Source organism: Typopeltis vanoorti, chromosome 22 (assembly GCF_054136105.1).
Source record: "Typopeltis vanoorti isolate ZY-2024b chromosome 22, IOZ_Tvanoo_1.0, whole genome shotgun sequence".
Classification (NCBI taxonomy): domain Eukaryota; kingdom Metazoa; phylum Arthropoda; class Arachnida; order Uropygi; family Thelyphonidae; genus Typopeltis; species Typopeltis vanoorti.
In genome coordinates this window covers 31,451,270-31,471,313 of record NC_143570.1, presented here as the reverse complement: position 1 = coordinate 31,471,313, position 20,044 = coordinate 31,451,270, and the positions used below count along the sequence as shown (strand labels likewise).

At 35.5% G+C, this 20,044-nt stretch overlaps 1 protein-coding gene across 1 annotated transcript; it reads right to left on the bottom strand.

The window, feature by feature from the left end:
• Positions 1-319: 319 nt before the first annotated feature.
• Positions 320-18,102, bottom strand: LOC150094276 (LYR motif-containing protein 2). The gene is made up of 3 exons (XM_090412152.1): positions 17,878-18,102; positions 9,582-9,722; positions 320-479 (listed from the first exon to the last, which is right to left on the bottom strand). Exons 1-3 carry the CDS (start codon positions 17,920-17,922, stop codon positions 399-401), a joined length of 267 nt encoding a protein of 88 aa, XP_090268278.1. The 5' UTR covers positions 17,923-18,102; the 3' UTR covers positions 320-398.
• Positions 18,103-20,044: the final 1,942 nt, after the last annotated feature.

Sequence of the window (20,044 nt, the reverse complement as noted above, 5' to 3'; positions counted from 1 at the left end):
AGGGTGCACCACGAGAAGGTGAGGTCAGAAGCCCTGGTTGGTTCTCCAAATTCCTTTCAAGGCTATGTGGAGGGCTCCTCTCAGTTATACAGCTTTGACCCTTAAGCACCCCATTATATACATATCTAAATTTATAAAATATATAAATCTATAATATAATATATAAATTTTTATATTATATATATATATTAAATTTTTTACCTTGGGTTTATTATATGTTAAAGATACCAAGAAATTACTGGTATCGTTAACATTATATATATCAATTAAGCTGACAGCTCATTTACTGCTGAATTTCAAATATATTAAAAAAAGAGAATTAAGATAAAATATTATTTTAATACAAGCAACTACTTCATATATGTACAAAATAAATACATAGTTTTGAATTTTGAACATTAACTAAGTGCTAGTCGAATAGTCTTCTCCAGCTCTTTATGTGTTAAACGTCCTCTTGATATTAGCATTCTAATCACCTCCTAATGAATTTAATATAAAAAAAATAATGATTACTATATCATGGAATATATCTTTCAAATCTAAACACAATCATTTTTTTACTGCAATTCTTTTAAATTAGATATTAGCTTTAGGAACTTTGTTATTTTAAGAAAAATTTTTTTTCATAAACAGTAATATCCTGCTTAACATTGATCTGCTCATACGATGCTTTTCAATTATGACCAATGCCCATTTATACAATGCTGCAGTTGTTTATACAAAGATTTTACAACATGATGCTCCGTTAATCAATCGATACGCACTTTTCTTGAACTGTTTGTGTACAACATTCCTTACTGAAGCTCTGTGTTATGGTGTTAAGCTGTGTATTATAAACTGTATATAAGTATTTTATTTCAATGTTGTTAATAATGGCAGATAAAATTCAATGTAAGGGTGCTGTTCCTTCCACTGAACAGAAGACTTGTAAACCAATTAAACTAGATATCAAGATTAAAATCATCATCATCAGACCTTCATGGAGTCAAGAGACTCAGTGTGGAAGGTCCCACTCTCTCACACACACTGCTCGCCATACCTTGATTTAAATGCATTCACCACACTCTCAGGCAATGCGTTATCACCCTGCTCACACCCTCATTAGATAGTGTGCAAAGATGGCCTCTTGTTCACCCCGTCTCCAGACATTCTATGAAAAATCTCATCCACAATCTGGTAACTAACCCTTGCCAACTTATGTCTTGATCATACCCCTCCACTTCCTTCTATCCACTAGGCTCCGCAATTTGCATTTTCTCAATCTGTCGTCATACTCTGCATTTCAGAGAGCAAAAATCAACTTAGGGAATCATCTCTAAACCCTCTCCAACAACATCATTTTGAAAACCAGGCAACCAAATCTGTGCACAGTAATCCATATGCAGTCTGATCAAAGCCTTGTACAATGGAATCGTAACATCCTTGCCTCTACACGCACTGTTCTCCATATCATTCCCTTAATCTGCTGTGCTGTCCTCACAATTTTAGTAAAATGTTCACAAAATTGCAAGTCCCTATCAACCATCAGCCCCAGATCTTTCATCTCTGCCACCTCTAAAATATCCCCACAAATACTATACTCTGCATCTCATCTTTGCTTCCAAAATTATAAAACCTTACACTTTGCTACAGTAAACTGACATTCCCGCTCCCCCACACACACACACGCCCATTCAGACAATCTATTTAGGTGCTCTTGCAAAGCTACAATATCTGCTCTACTTATCATAAGTCTCCCGAACATTGCATAATCTGCAACAACAGCATATCACCATTTAAGCCACTTCCAGTGTTTGCATACAAATTAAACAATATGGCCCCAAAACAGACCTCTGGGGTGCACCTAGCAACCTTCCTCTTCTGGGATATCACTCACCAATACAACCTGCTTATACCTATTAGACAGCCAATCTCAAATCCAACACACTAATCTACTATCTAACCCCAATTGTTTCAATTCCCCCCCCCCTCAATGTCCAATGTATTTGTCACCTTTTCACAATAAGTAAGCAGATTGCTAAAACATGATATTCCTTTAGCAAACCCATGATGTCCATTAAAGAAAATTCTGATGCCAACTCAGTTCTCAATCCTTGTCCTCACTAGCTTCTCAAAAACTTTGCGCACAACTCCACACAAGTTGACTGGCCTATAATTCAGAGCCTGTCTTGTCCCTGCTTTATGAAGTGGAACGATTTTGTCCTCTTTCCCCTCCTTTAGAACTTGGGCCGATCTGAAACTCATGTTAAAAAAGCAAGTTAAAGCCGTTGTTAACTTCCTGGAACATTCCCTCAAGACATGTGGTAATATATCATCAAGTCCCATGGTTTTACTGACATCAAGTTTACTCAATTCCTCATATACTTCCTGCTCACTCACCATCAGTAGTTCCTCCCAATGTTCTAAAGTAGTTCTGCATTATGTTACAATCACAAGGATGGAATACTCTACTGACCTTCTCATTTAATCTTATCATCCTCCCAGAACCACTCTTCCTTTTACTGGCCACATATCGAAACAATTCACTCGGTTTTCATTTAACCTGATTTGCCAAACTAACACTCATATTGCACTTTTGCCAATCTTACCAAGCGAGTCACCTTCTTTGTTCTTTGTACTCCTCGTGTAACTGATTACTACCACTCATCTTATGCTGCCTCCAGAATCCTTTTCCTTTGAGATTGCATACTTCATCTCTTTAGTCATCCATTTTATGCCTATCTCATTTAATCTCCTTACCCTTGGAATACTCTCAGTCATTGCCTCTGCCAGATACTTCCTGAGTAGAGACAAAGCAGCAATGATTTCCTTCCCATCCAATTCCTCATTCCATGCTATCACTTGAAGCCACTCCCTGTGTTTGTCATAATCGACTGCCCTTATAGTTCTGCATATAACCCTTTCTCACAAGAGTCCTGATTTAGCTGGCCACCATCCAAGTAATCACTTCATAGTTACTTTCACCAACTGGAGGAAGATGTGACACTTCATTTACAATACTTCTGATGAGATAATCAAATCCAAGACCCTCGATCCATATGCAGACTCTGTTATTTACAGTTCAAGATAGTTTTCACTCAAAAACTCAAGAAATTCACTCTCTACATCTGTCTCTGGAATCAGAGAGAGAGATGTAGAGATTATGGTAATGTAGACTGGAAACAGTCTACATTACCATAAATGAAATTGTCCATAATGATCACCCTTTTCTTATTAGCCAGACTAATTTGCCTAAATATTTCCTTCTCACTGTCTTCCACACTGCAGGTGTATAGCAACATGCCTTGCTAAACATTTCATCCTGTCCACTTCCACTTCACACCATACTGCTGTAAAACCACTGTCACTATTTGTCTCCTGCATTTCCATCCTAAATGGGCACTACTCCTCTGCCATCATCAATAGCACTCTTCCTCCACCTCCCTTTTTTGTCTTGTCTGTCTCCAGAGAAATTTAGAGAAATTGATCTATCAAACACAGAAGCCACAGGCTAAACTTACCTCGCACTCCTGTTGTTAGTCATTAAAAATGAGGTTCTTAGTGAAGTAAAAAGGTGTGCAATACTATCAGATACTACAGTTATCTGTAAATGTGATAATCTTATTAACGACAAGGAAAAACTTTTATGGTGTAGATTCATGAACCATATGAAGAAAAGAAAGAAGAATGTCATCAACACACTAGTTATGATGCGAATTATGTCCAGAAAGAGAACAAATTGTAAAACAAATATTATATTTGTAATATATATAATTTAGCGTAATTTTAGTGTGTAGTCAAATACTGAAGCAACACACAAACTACGTTAAAAAACTTTTTTTTTTTTTAATTGCACATCAGACATATGCCTGATGTGCAATTACCAAAATCCACTTCATCAACTGGCGTAACACTTAAATATGGCATTAATTAAAATTCTGATCTGAAAGACCAGTTTTGGAGGATTCTGAGGTACTGAAACATCCTAGTAAAATGAAAGGATGAGATTACATGGTACATAGTAAACATTACATAGGTATAATATAGTACACAGGACACAAGTAAATATTCTAAGCTTACTCCATATCCATAGTCACAATTCCAAAGAAGCTCATCACAGAATACTTTAATGTCCATCTTTAGAAAGATATGTTTAACTATAAATTGCATAGTTACATTGTACATGGTGTATGTACATTCTTGATAACACTTGTAAAAATCTAGCAAAACAATTAACTACTATGCTCATTTTGATACAGTTATTAAATTAAATTTATGCATTACTTTGTTTCTAAATGGTTTCAATTCTACACATATTATTTCAGTATAAATGTTGTTACTGCAGTCTATACAGTAAAATAAAGTGTATATTTCTGTGTGTGAATTTCAGCAGAAGTGTCTATTTCATAGTTCAGAGATTTAAGTTCCCGTCTGTTTTGTAACACCTCCTGCAACAATTATTTTATGCTACTGCACAACCTTCAGTGAGTTGGATGATTCTATACTGGAACTCTCTATGCAAACAAATGATGGCTTTGTAAATATGCACAGTTCACTTCTTGAAATAAAAACACTGAAAGACAAATAATGAAAAAGTAAACTTAAATAACTTCTCAAAATAGTACTTCAATTTCAGTGAAAGTTTTCTTAAACCTGAGATTCTTATGAATTAATCTTATTACTACTTCATTATAATTGCAAAAGGCATTTGGGTGGTTTTGTGATATCATCAAAAAGTTTTTAATTTCTTAATCTGTTATCACATTATCTGAATGTGAAAATTTATCAGATTATCTTTTCTGTTTTGTGACCTTGAGTGTCTGCAAGAGAGGCATTTTTTTTTTTTAAATGGAAAAAAAAAAAAAAAAAAAAAAAAATGGACAGCTAGGTTAATCTACTACACATTAACCTAGCTATTCATCTCCATAGCAATGTTGAAGCCTTTCTTTAGTATGTCAGCTTCTGGTTTTGATAATGTATGGTCTGAAAGATTGAAAATAACTTTTTCATCAGGGAGACTTGGTCTTGAGTTGTATTTTTTTCAAAATGTCTATCGAATTTTTTAATTTTACTTTATGAAAGAAAATATAACTCAAGACTAAGTCTACCTGATGAAAACGTTATTTTCAATTTATCAAAACCAGAAGCCGACATACTAAAGAAAGGTTTCAACTTCGCTATCACTGCAGATCACATCCCAAAGATTGATATTATTCATCTCCATCTCTTTTTGTTTTTTTTCAGGGGAGAGGAGAAATAAAAGTGACAAGTAGTGTATCTGAAATGATGTCAATAAAGACAACCTAGTTTTAGAAAATTTCTAATAGTTGGATAAGAAACAGCAACTTAACAATTTAAATATCATTAAAAATATCATCATTTTATATTAAGATAGATTAAAAAATCTACAGAATGAAAACAGAATTCAGCTATAAGTTTAGATTAAAATTTAAATTAATGATTTATAGAAATACAGTAACTCCATATCTGGAAAATTAATGGCAAATCATCTTATATTTTTTTCTTTAATTTTTGACATAGATAGAATGAGGAGTCTAAAGTTTTGAGAAAGGAGCATTTAAAAGTCCGGAATAAAAAGCAGTATTATTTGGTTGGAGAACATATCTTCTCTCCAACCAACAGGCTGCAGGTTTGAATGGGCATGGACATTTGTTATTGTCTTTAGGTGGAAACTGAATCTCATTGCTCATATGAGACCACTGTCCCTCTTATTGTAGGCCTGAGGTGGCGGAACAGTTCCATGTTTGATCTCCAGAGCAGGGATTCCAGATAACATAAAAAAAAAAATTAATAAAAAAATTACCTTAATCCACCCATGATGCATATGTACTATAGCTTACATAAACCTTTCATAGGTGTGAGCCACACAAAAAAAACTGCACTGTCTGGCTTGGCAGTAATTCAATTAACTCAAACTATCATGTTATTATTTTTTATTGTAGTTAATTCACAACTGCCAGCATAGATGTTAAGTGGGCATAACTGTCCTCCAAACACACAGAGTTTGTATCTTTTATGGGCACAGATGTTTGCAAAACTTTTTAGGTATAGGCAAATTTTTTTTTATCACTCAATGTGAGACCATTACCGTGCGCTTCTTAGAGGCTCTAAAAATTAATCCATATCCCATCCATGGCACTATATTATTAAGCTTAAAGCACTATGCAGATAGAATTTATATAAAAATAAAATAAATTAATTAAAAAACTGATGGCTGTTTTGCATTCCACATAGATGGAATATTAAAAACAAATGCCTATGCTATATAATTTTTATAAATATTGCATATATTCCTGCAGGCATATTATATAGTATTCAGCCATAAGTATAATAAGATATAAGTCTCTGTAGCTCATCTGATAATGATGATGATATCCTTCAGTTGGAAAGACCTAATCTTGACCTAATCAACCAAAGTCTTTGATGTGAAGAATCTTTATAAAGACTTCAACCAAAGTTGGGATAGCAAGTCTCATACAGAGGTGGTAGAGCTTTCTCTTAGACATAGGTTTTTTTGTCCAACAAAACCTAAGGATACTTGTAACTGACAGACTGACTTCTGATAGGGTTAAACTACCCTACCAGAACATCAATAAGGTTTACATAAGCCAAGTTACTTGGCCATGAGGCCACTGAGCCTAACATGTTAAAGAGAAAGACGATGAAAGTGATGTAATATGATATACAAATAACATAATAAAAAATGTCATTGTGCTACTATTCTAATAACATATATTTATTAACAGAGCCTCTGTGGCTCAGTTTTAACAGAGCCCCTATAGTTGAAAAGACCTGAGTTCAAATACAATCTGTGATGCAAAGAAACGTTTATCAAGGCTTTTCAATTAAAGGCAAGTCAGCCAGTCTCATATGGTGGTGGTGGTGTAGGGTTTTTCCTCTGTAACTTTAGTTTTTTTTTCTATGTTTCAAAAGGCAAACTGGACACTTCAAAATATATCTACAGACATAAAAAATACTTGCCCTTAGGGGATGCAGCAGAGAAGATGCATGCATACAGTTCTCGTATGTCCAAGACAGCTTGAGTCCTCCTAATTATGTATTGCCTAAATTCATAATTAGGACTCAAGCTGTCTTGGACATACGAGAACTGTATGCATGATTTTATTAACAATAAAATATGAATTGAATAGCTATATTAACATCTTACTGAATTAATTACACTGCAGTCACTACCAAGATACAAGTAGAAAACGAATATAGTAGTTCCAATTTTCATTGTAATTAGTTTTACTTCCATTGAAGATGGAAGTAAAACTGCAGTTTCTATAAAGAGACCAGTGCAGATGATCTAGTGGAGCTTTAATGATCAGTTTATTGGTAATTTCATCCTGGAAAACAGGTCTTATTCCTGGAGGAATGAGGACTGGATGCTTAGAAGTCTATGAGGAGAATGTGTTTCAAAAACGTACTCTGGAGGTCAAATAAGGTGGGACAATAAGGGATTTCAAGAAAATGTGCTAAGGAACTGACAGCTCCATTGACCTGACTGAAGGAAAGTGCCCAATGAATAGAAGGAGAGCAGGATAGTGCCATTGCATAAAAGTGGAGGTAGAATGCAGGTATGAAACTATACGACCAGTCTGTATTTCTTTTGTGGAGTTAAGATTTTTGGAGAAATTAGTAACGGATCATATATAAAATTGGGTGGATGAGGATAATATCTGTGAAAATCAGCATAGATTTACTAAAGGTCATTCTTGTTTCAGTAATTTACTTGCTTTATAATAAAGTGACAAAAGCAGCAAGGTAACTGCATATACTGCCGCCCTCCCCTCTCTCTCTCCAAAGGCATTTGATAGGGTGCCATATGATAAATTTAATATTTAAGTTCCAACAAGGGGTTAGATATCAGATTAAAGTGGACTAGAAATTGGCTGTCTGATAGATATCAGAAGGTTGTGAATGTGGGGGAGATCAAGGAAGAAGACGGTCACAAGTTGGGTTCCAGAGGGATCAGTACTCAGACATCTTTGATTTTTAACCTTTATGGCAATGATACTGTAACTGGGTTGCAAAGAGATATTCAGTTATTTCATATTTGCAGATAATATGAAGATTTGGAAGTTTATTAGTAATAGCACATGTTTTGGCTCTTCAAGAGGATTTGAATAAGTTGGAAATGTGGGCAAATGAATGGAGATATCAGTTTAGTTTAACTAATTGTAAGGTTTTGAAATCTGGGATGCTTCATACTCACTTGGTGGAGTTATGCTGGAAGAAGCAAATCAGGGACTTTGAGGTGATTGTAGATAGAAATCTGAAGTTCAAAGGACATATTGCAAAAATTGTGATGATAACCCACAGGATTGCCAGATCTGGTCAGATTTGAAGAGGATAAATCTCTGAAGAGGGTACAGGTGGATAAATTTCATTGCCCAGTGAGAACACCGTCACTTATTGGAGGACTGAAGTGGCTTGAAAGTTCCATATTTGGTCTCTAGAGCTGGGTTTCTGGACTATGTGAAAAATAATTTTAAAATATATAAAAATAAATAAATAAAATAAAATTGATAAAATAGAAAAAAAATTCTTAGTCTATCCATGGTGCAAAATGTACTATAGGTATGTAAATACCTATAGTACACCGTGTGTGGAAGTAGCATATAAAAACGGTATCATGACTCTACAATGTTATTTATGAGGACAGATTAAACTTTTTGATGGATAGAAGATGAAGGGGTAACATGATTGAGACACTTAAACTGTTGAGAGGTAATTACAAGGCTGATGTGGATGATTTTTCATAGAGTAGAACAAGAGTGGAGGAACAAAGACAAGAGGCCATCCCTGGAAGCTGCAGGTTATGGTGGTTGAAAATATAATTCATTGCCTGATAGAGTGGTGAATATGCAGACAGTGAACAAGTTTAAGGAGTGGTATTATAGACTGTGTTGTCAAAGATTAGCCTCCCATGACCAGTCTTGATTCCATGGAACTCTGAAATAATAATCTACTGTGTACATTCAGCAAATAAAATCTGAAAACAGTGCCAGTTCATTTCTAGCAGCACACAAAACTAACTGGTAAAGGTCACAAACATATTAAGTGACTTTGCATGTGGAATCAAGTTATCCAACATACTGCAGAAAAAGAAAGAGAGATGTCTCGTGCTTTTTTTATATATACAGTACATATATCTAACCCACTTGACAGGTCACAAAACCTATAGCAGGTAGCTCTGTTTCACTGCAATTGTTTGTTGTCACTTAAAATTAACACACTGACACTGTTTCAAAAGGAGTTTGCAATGATTTGAAATGAAAATTTCAAACAGATGTATTTCATAATGGTCACTCATATGAAGTTCATGTTATAAAAGAAAAAAGCATTATGACAGTGGCTGCAGATTATGGAGCATAAATACCTATACAAGATATTTCATAGTGGGACAGTTTGTTTCAGTAATAACCGATATCATCATCAAATTCCTGACATGTATCTCCCAAGGGTACATGTCAGGAATTTGACATGTACCCTAACAAACAATTTTAAACTCATTTTCAGTTTAAAACATTTTAAACCAAAAATTCTATTCATCTGATAATTATTAAAATTATTACTTCATCTTCATAGTGTTTATTATTTTCAAAATCCTGTCGAACCCAAGATTTTATCTCTTTCTGATGAGTTTTATCTGGTACCAATCGAATTGTTCTCAATATATCTCTATATAGCTTCAGGCTCTGCTGTCTGAGTATAAACTGAAAAAGGGAAGTATAAAGTAAATGTCAAAATTAAAGTATATCACTTTCAGGCACTCAATAATTATTCAGTATCCAATCCATTCATCATGATTTAATACCCAATGCACAAATCAAGTTACTTTGTTTTCATCTTATAGGCTAAAGGTAGTGTTCTTAAAACTACAAAGGCATTTAGAATGATCTTCACATTTAAAATTTATACTGGTTTCCATAAATCAAGGAACAAAGAGAAAAATCATGATAACTTAGGAGATGGAAAAAACATGAAAGTCAGGTACATTATGTAAAAAGTAATGCTAAGTGTTTGGTTATTGTATAAAATGACTGGTACTGTCATTGTCAGCAATATATATATATATATATATATATACACACACATACAAATTAACCATGGCATAATTGTGAGCAATTTGCAGAGGTTTTCTTCCATTTTGTATCTGGAGTGAGAACAAGACATTTTGATAGGAAAATTATTAGATATGACTGCAAGACATCATTTAATCAATACATTCAGGTGGCAAGCCATTATAAGACTAGATGTCAGCCAAAGTTAGGTGGAGACAGCCAGATGGTTGCATGTGATTCTTCCTTTGTTCACAGATTGTGAAACCAATTCCAACAGTCACAAACAGCACCTGGAGATACAGAAGGAAGGCCACAGCCTATAACCAAAGTGAGTGACCAATATCTCCCCTCCATTACCTGCTCACTGAAATAGGATTGCTCCCCCCAAATCAGCCTACTATCTGACTTTGTGTCCATTACAGGAACTGAAGAAAGACCGTCGAGGAAGAAAATTTGCAGAATGACAATGAGGTGAAGATGCAGTTTTTAGGCCATTTTATAGACAATGTTAATTCAAAGATGTGAAAAGTGTGTTGAATTAAAGGGAGATTATATTGAAAAGTGACTGGTTATTTTCTTTCTATCACCTCTAAAAGTTAGTCAGGCCTGAAACTTAGGAACCACCCTCACATGTATGGACTAGCCAGCCAGGTCTTTTGACCTTAATTCTACTGAGCATGTCTGGGATGATCTAGGTAGATATGTTGCTGATTTTTGCAGGAGCAATGGTTGTTATTACCAAGATAACTCCTGGACACCATTATAAATAGTGGAAAACATCATTGTGAATGCATTCCTTACTGAGGTACTTTGACAATACCATTTTGACCTCTTGTTTTTGACCATTGTCTTCAGGTACTGATTTGTTATTGAATAAAACTATTTATTTACAAATTTTGTGGGTGTTTCCTTGACATCCCATATTTACACTGCTTTTCACCAAATTGCATAAAAATTTATCATAGTTATTTTTGAGTTATGATTTTTCTCTTTAATTTATGGAAACCAGGGTAATTAAAAAAATTACTAATTTCCCATGGTAGTTAATGTTCTGTATTCATAGCCTTTTGAAGTAGGGTCATGGGGAAAAAATGATAGATGAAATGTGGTCATCAAAATTTGAGCAATAAATGGATGGAGAGAAGCTATATTACAAACTTACAAATTAGTAAGGGGAATCTTAGTATAGATACAAGTTCTTAATTATTAATTGACTTAAGGAATTCACAACGTACATTAGAATATAAATTTTAATTTATATTCTAATATATATTAAAGTTTAATATATATTTCCAATATTTCGGCAACGTCACGTTGCCATTTTCAAAGGAACTTACAATAAAGACAAGTTTCATGGAATCAGCCTCAGCCCTAAGAAACATGCCAAACCTCAACAAATTTGGTTGCATGAGACTGCCCCAAATTTGGGAGACATACATCATGAGACCTTCAGCCCAACAGCCAAGAATACCTACACAGCCTGCTAGGGGCACCATCAGGACTTTTAGGAGAAATGATAGCTTCCTGCTTCATCCTCATTTACTGTATGTAGTGCCTGCGTGCATGTGTCTTTATTGCAAGTTCCTTTGACAATGGCAACGTAACGTTGTCGAAATATTGGAAATATATATTAAAGTTTAATTTAATTTATGTTCTAATGTACGTTGTGAATTACTTCAGTCAATTAATAATTATGTATAACCAGCGTATAAGTCTTTTTACGAGAGATACAAGTTCTATTTTGCAGCTTAGGGCAGGTGTGGGTGGAACTCAGTGTCATCTCTGAATTCTGGCTAAGGGTGTGATCAGGAAGCATGTGATATCTGTATTCATGTCATTTGGTGAGGAATATGGGGAATGGGTTACCATCAAATTCTATGAATATGAACTTCACGTGTCAGTGAATGTGTTCAAAAAGAAATGATATGACAGGTATGACCTAATTAAAGAGGTGAGGTGTTCCTCTGCCTCTGATGAATCCTTGAACTTGCAGAAGCCTGCATAATAATAATGCTAGATTGCCTACTGCTCGATATACTGTTCACAATATTTCCAAGATTGGCTGAACAATCATGCACCAGTCTCCTGCACAGCAAGTGATATGTTCATTTGATCTGCTAAAGCTAAATTGATATCATCACTTTAACACTAACAAGGAATTATAAAAAAAGAAAAAAAAAAAAAAAAAGACAAGAGTTAAAAACTAATACTACGCATTTTTCCAAAATGTTTTCAAGATACGGTTTCAATGTTCAGAATAATATATCCAGAATCGAAGTCAATACGTAGAAAGACTGACTATGAGTAACTAGATCTGCTATTATCAATATCTAAAATTTAATTATGTATCTTAAATCACCATCATCATCAAATTCCTGTCCGCATGGTTAGCCTAGTGGCTTTGCGCTTCGCAACCTAATATGCTTGGGGAAGGAGTGTCCTAGGTTCGATTCCCATCAACAACGCGAAAAGCTGAAGGATCTTCCTCAGCCATAGCCAAGTTAGCCGGTCTTGGGTGTGGACAGTAGGGTTTTTCCGCCAGTTTATATGGTGTTTTTCATCCCTCAAGCAGGCAAACCGGTCTGAGGACACACGGATTATAGTCAGGAATACTGACCCAGCCACAGGTCTGATTCGTCAGCCTATGGCAGCTTTGGAGCACGAATAAAATTTGTGGGGACTAGATGGTACTGTGAACTCCCGTAAAAAGGGGGGGGGACGCAGTATCATCACACGGAATTTATAAAATTCCTGACATCTGCCCTCAAGAAGTGTACAGGATATGATAGTACTACATGAAAAATTTACATCATTACTAACTTCCTATCTACAATTTTCCTCCAAATAAATCTGTTACCTGTCAAAACTCCAACATTATCAGATCTTATATTTTATCTTTGGCACTTTTTACCATATCAATCTACCTATATGCCAGCCTGGTTGGCTGAGTGGTCAGCACATCTGGTCTCCAGCCAAAAGGCTGCGAGTTCAAATCCTGTTTGGGCATGGATGTTTGCAGTTGTCTGTGGAAATACTAGTGGTGGTCAGCAGTAGATGGCGTTGGTTTGGTTGCAGTCAGTTGGTGATTGAATGGTGGAGACTGAGTTGTAGAGTAGATGTCCTCCCTCCAGGTGTCAAATAATGACATCTTGGTCTCCCTCTTGGTCTTTTTCCTGCCAACCTAGCAGAGAATACTTGTTTTGCTAATCTTTCCTTGCCCATTCTGTTTAAGTGACAATACCACCTGAGATTAGCTCTGCTAACACATTCCTGGATGCCAACAATGTCAAGTTCTTTCCTAATATCTTCGTTTTTAATATGATATTGCCAATGATGCCATCTGCTCATGCCTCTAATCTTTCTCAGGACTCTCATATCTGTGGTCTCTAGTCTTTGGTCAAGTGTTTTATTTCTAACCCAGATCTCAGAACCATAAATTAAAATTGGTTCGAACACTGTCTTGTATACAGCTAATTTAGTGTTCCGATTAATTTCTCTCTTATTCCATATGATTTTATTCAATTGACTTCCTACCATACCAGCTTTGTTGATTCTGTTGTCTGTTTCCATATTTAATTTACCATCTTCACTAAAATTCGTGCCTAAGTAGATGAAATGTTTTAGGTTCCACAGGTTCTCCATTCACAACACAGTTGACCTTTTCAACGATTCTGCCTATTTTCATTGTCTTTGTCTTTTTATTGCTGACCTTCATACCATATCTATTACAACAGTTATTCAATTTAGTCAGGGAATCATGCAGACTTGTAACAGATTTATTATAACATCATCTGCATAAAGCAGAAAGCTAACATTAACATCTCCAATTTTGAGATCAGGTTTAAAACCACTTTCCTTCATAATGTGATCCATATAGATAATGAATAACAGAGGGGATAATGTACATCCTTGTCTGACACCAGATTTAACATTAAACTATCTTCCTGCTCTTCCTTCAATTCTAACTGCTGACTTACAACTCAAATGAAGACTAAATGTGGCTTAATATAATGCCCCATTGACACCATACAATTGTAGCATTTTGAATGGCTTCTCTCTTGGCACCTTGTCATGTGCCTTTTCCAGATCTACAAAACTTAAATACAGATCTTTGTTGTATTCCCATGATTTCTCAACAATTTGTCATAAAGTGAAAATCTGATCCTGACAGCCTCTATTTTGCCTGAATACAGCTTGTTCTTCACCAAGCTTCTCTTCCACAATCCTTCTCAACCATTTCTCAAGTATACTTACATAAATCTTACCAGGAACACTCAGTAGAAAAATACCTCTAATTCTCACATTCTGTTTTATCCCTTTTATATATATATATATATATATATATATATAGGCACTATGAGAGCTCTACTCCAATTCAAATGGAATTCGTTCCTCTGTCCAACCTCGGTCCAGGTTACTATGCAGTGGAACCACTGTAAGACTTTTATACCTCCATACTTGAGCATTTCTGGTCGAATACCATCTACTCAGGCTGCCTTTCCACATTTCAGGCTTTTGATGGCTTTTTCTACTTTAAGTATGGATATGGATTTCTGATTGCATGCCTGGTCAGTGTTTTTTACCACTGTGCTATCACTGTTTCATTTAGCAATTTTTCGAAGTAATTACTCCATACTGCAAGGATATCTTTTGCTCCAGTTTTCATGTCATCTTTATCATCTCTAATTCCTTTTACAGTACTCTTTCCTCCAACCTCCACAATATCTTGCCACCTTCTTGATATTTAATTTCTATTTTCTTACCAAAGTCTTCCCATGACTTTTGTTTAGCTAGTTTTACACAGTTTAAAAGTGTTTAGCTTTCTTACATTTGTCTCCGTATTCTCTAAGAGCACAAGCACGCTTATTTGCAGCAACTTTTGATATGCTTTTCTTAAAAAATCTTAAATATTTCTGGTTTCATTTAAAAACTAGAAATTAGGAAACATTCAGAAAATAATCTTATATAGCATGTGGTGGAGGGAACACGAAGATCAAGAGTTTGGTATTTGGTCATAATACCAGATCTGATTGCGACTGAGATGTCAAACTTTCTCCCAGTTGGTGAGAGTGACCATGTAGTCCTGATTTGCATAAAGAGATATCAAGGCAGAAGGTTTTTACGTAGAATTTTAAGGCAGAAGGCTAATCAGAGACCTAGAATCCAGCTTGTAGCAGTACAATGGATGAAAGAATTTGAAGGAAGAGGGGGGTCAGTAGTGCATGGGAAATACTTAAGAAAAAATTGTTGACAGCAATGGCAGACTGTATACCTAAAGTGAAGAAGATAATGCAATTTGAAGTCAAATGGATGATATGAGAAATAAAAGAGGAATTGCATATGAAAAAGAGATCATGGAAGACAAAGAGAAATGTAGAACAGCAGTATGAGGAATATAAGACTCAAGCTAAGAAAGTGACTAGTGTTGTAAGGAGAGAAAAATTAGAAAAAAAATTTCAAAAGGCATTTTGACAGGGTGCCACATGACAAGTTGATTTTTAAGTTGCAAGGATGTCAGGTCAGTGCATTGGATTGGTAACTGGCTTTCTGATAGATATCACAGAGTTGCATATTGGAGCAGTATCAGGAAAGTTACAAGTGGAGTTTCACAATGTTCATTACTGCGATTGTTATTGTTCAATCTTGATGTCAATGATATTGTCACAGGACTACAGGAAAATATTCAGTTGTTTGCAGATGGCATGAAGTTTGGGATGGTTAAAGGCTTATGTGTTGTAAGTTCATGTCAATTTATTTGATGGTATTAATTCACAACATAGGATAATAAGAAAATAATATTTATTTAACTTATTTATTGATATTTTGCTGGTATTAAATCCAGCATTTTCAGAGCACAAAAACTGTATATTACGGTACACCAACAGCAGCAATTTGGTTGACAGTGGGACCAGTTTAAAAAAATTGTAACAGACAATACAAGAAACTAAAGCCCCAATTGGCACCACCTATTGTTGGATAAAGAGAGGAAAAACGTATTAATTTGATTTAAAATGACTGTTTCCCAGATTTTTGGTAAATTAATCAGCCATAATTGTTGAGGTTTGGAGAATATTTTCAAGCTGCTACTGATTCCAAAAACAATCTCTGACTTATGACTTCTGTGTAGCAGTTTTAATTTTCTTCCATTGATCCTACGTGAAAGGGTATCCAAGGATGGTCTGCTAGTCCAACTTCCCATAACAATAGTGCCAAATGTATTTTTTTTTTTATGTTCTCCAAGGAAGATGTCAACAGTTCTTATCTGTCCATAGTAAGCCAGATCACAAGTATAGTGCACTTCATAAACTCCTGGATGTGATAAAGGAGATATGTATATATTGGGTGAAGAGATGAACGCTGACTATTTGATATATGGTTTAAATGTGGTACAGAAATGTATTTATTAAGCACTCTAGGATATGTTTTCAGATGTGCCCTGAATGTATGGGATGGTAACAGTTTTGCTGTAGTCTTGCATATTAGAAAATGAAAGGAATCCTGGGGCTCATTTAATATTTTGTCTATTCTTTGCAGATTATAGCCATTGGTTAAAAAATTGTAACACAATTAAATGAGTTCTGTAGTAAGAGCATTGTCATAGGAAAAAGATGAGCCTCCGTAGCTCAGTCGGTACAGACGAAGCCCTTTGGTCGGAAAGACCTGGGTTCGATTCCCGTCCATGACATGAGGAACCTTTATCTGGTCTCTTTCAATTAAAGGTGAGTTAGCTGGTCTCATATGGAGGTAGAGGGTTTTTTCCTCCCGGAAACTCAGGTTTTTCATCCCTCAGAACAGGCAAACCAGCCCAGTGAACACGCGCTGCTACAGTCAAAAACACATAATTAATCCCTCATTAGGAGAGTTCAAACAGGACCATTCCCTTAGGAGGGTCCTAAGGGAATGGTCGAGGATCGGGGGAACCCCACACGAATAAATAAAAATAGGAAAAAGATGGCTCTGGACTCTGTGAGTTAGTGTTTTTAGGATATCACATTGTTGAGTTGGATGATGATTGTTTGTGCAAATATCTCCCTGGATATATAAGTTTACTATAAACAGGAAAAGATAATGAACCATCAGGATGACAGGTATATCTAAGAAAGGTAGACAGTTATTAGCTTCCTGTTCCATTGTGAAATGGATTTTAGGGTAATGGCTGTTTAAATGCACTAAAAATCTATCTAATATGTCTGGACCGTGTGGCCAAATAGCAAACATATCAAAATCTGAACCCTGCACAGCTGAACCACTGATTGGAGAGCCAAATTCAATTCAATGTATTTGTTCGTTCGGTTTTCTAAGCGTTCTATGTAGAAAGATAGGAACAACTAGACAGAATGACTATGGGTTTCTTCTTTAGCCAATATCTACATAGAACCTCATTAGCCACCACTCTTCTTATTTTATTATAAACGTTAAGCAGATTACTGAAAAGAACTAAACGGATATTATCCTCGATGACCCCCCCCCAGTCTGTATATAAAAGACTTTACCAATAGTAATAAGATATTAATTAGTCAGAGCTCTAATATCTTAACAACCACAGAGGTAATACAAACTGGCGTAAAGCTTGATGTGCCTCCATTCTCTCACTATCCTTATTTCGGAGGAAGCATTGAGTTTCCTCGCCACTGGTGAAGTGAGGTGGGGGAGGAGTTTAAATGAGTAATTACCAAATCAAAACGTCGGTGGCAAGGAATTTTTACTTTGATTTCGCAGTACGGTAGAATCACATACACACACATAGAGAGAAAAATACAAATACATTTCAGTAATAATTTACCATAGTCAGTTGGTTAATACATACCCTTGACAAATTCATAAGATTTTCTGGTAATTTTTTTCGACTCATGGTGGCCAAAGTATGTCACTTTGAAAAATCAAATATATTTAACAACGAAATGGCACCTATAGCTATTATCGTTCATAGGTATTTTGACTCCATGAAGATGTAATATTTCTCATTGTAATGACTGCCCTTTACCCCATCCCGATTTTAGTGGGAGAGTAAAATACTAAACAAGACGGTGAAATTTGTTTAGCGGCGTGGAGTAGAGTGCCCTCCCGCGATAACTCCATGGTGGTATAATAATAATAAATTAAACAGAACAAATCAATCAATTTCCTAAACCTGACATTAATCAGAACAAACAACAAAATAGCCACGAAAATATACCATATACCACAAACCCACGCACATCGGAAACCACCTTCATTTCAACTCATACTATCCATATTCATTTAAAAAATCGGTCATCCTATCACAATTTATAAATGTTTACAAGTGTTCAACTAGCCGTAAATATCTCAACACAGAAATAAAGAAACTAACACAGAGATTTTTAAAAACCGAAACTATCCTACACAAGTAATAAATTACGCGAACAGGACAGCAAAAACCCGTCAAAACAACCCAACAACCAAAAAGATCCAGATCAACGTTTTCTTGTTGCTTACAATTATTTGTATTTGCTGCATTGCTCTCTTTTGCGCGTTTTATAAATCCAGTCTTTAACCAATGATCCATACTTAAGAATTTGAAAGCTAAAATAATTACCGTATTTACTCGAATATAGCTTGCACTTTTTTTTCCAAAATTAAAGCTAAAAAATCGTGGTGAGAGATATATGCGGGATTTTCGGAACTATCAGATAAAAACTCAAAATGGTATGACTTACCAAGCAGCTCCTATTCGCTATCGCTACCTCAAGCATCGAGAGCGGTTTCCTTATGTACAACATCAAAGTCATTTACCCAAATAGCGCCATCTTCTTTCCCATTATTTCAAGCAAAAATTACCAGTCATTTACAAGACTTGAGATACGTAATGAACAATCCTTCACAGATGACTAATGTGAAGTAAAAGCATAGCGCGAATCAGACAGCAATGGTAGGTCAGTAGAGATAGAGAAGCTATGAAGGAGTGCATATGATTAGTGCGATAGTAACAAAAGATCGCGCGAACCAAAGACAAAGGCGAGCCAACAGTTGAGTTGAAATGCTAATTCTCTTCATCCGAATCCATAATATTTAAAGCACATTCGCTATATATTTCTTAGTTTTAACACATTCACGACGAGGTGGTGTAAAGCAAAACTATATGTTGCCAGTGAAGCACATGGTTTTGCTTGAGTCTATACAGCAGTTTCTGTTGGAGGGAACATATGGGTAATTAGTTAGTGCCGTATTTATCCAATTGTCTCTAATTGTACTATTTGTTGAGAAATATATTACATAGCCTGCAAATGTCTCTGTACCTTATTCGATGACATAATAAAACTACTTGTTTTTTCTTTTTTTTTTGCATCTTCAGTATAGTGACTGTTTACTCGCTCCTTGAGGTAAACGTCTTGTTTACCGCAGAGAGCGAGTTACTATTCCCACCACGTCTGGGTGAAAGTAACTCGCAATTTGAGTAGGAGAATTCATACATAATATATAATTTATTGAGAATTATATACGTTTAAAATAAGTCCATTTTTCTTAATAATGATTCCATGTGTTAATGATGCATAACCGAAAATTGCCGCGAACCCGTGAAGACCTTTCGCGTACCCCCGGGGATACGCTTACCACACTTTGAGAGACACTGCGCTAAAGCAACGCCATAAAACAAATTTAGGTAATAAACTTCACCCTATCAAATAGCACACTTCTTGGGAAAAATTCATTTGATTAGTCTTGAAGTCTTTCGTGAGCAAATATCAGAAGTGTGACGAGAGTAAAGGGAAATAAAGCAGCAAGATGAAAGGGGTAATAGTGAGAACGCGATTTGCATAGCTGGTGTTACAGGGTGTATGAGGACGAATTAAGCAGTGGAAAATGAGAAGATAGCAATGGAAAAGGGAGCGCACTTACATAGAGTTCTCAAAAAAAACAACAACCTGGGATTGAGTGGTTGGAGAAACACTTGGCGGATAGTATGACACAGGAGCAAAAGATGCAAGAAGAGAATGAAAGTCTGGAAAATAACG

Coding starts and splice junctions, on each gene's coding strand:
- LOC150094276 (XM_090412152.1), bottom strand. CDS start 17,922: ATGAGTCGAAAAAAATTACCAGAAAATCTTATGAATTTGTCAAGG. Junction 9,723..17,877: donor ATCTTATGAATTTGTCAAGG/GTATGTATTAAC, acceptor TCCCTTTTTCAG/TTTATACTCAGACAGCAGAG. Junction 480..9,581: donor ATAAACACTATGAAGATGAA/GTAATAATTTTA, acceptor TAAATTCATTAG/GAGGTGATTAGAATGCTAAT.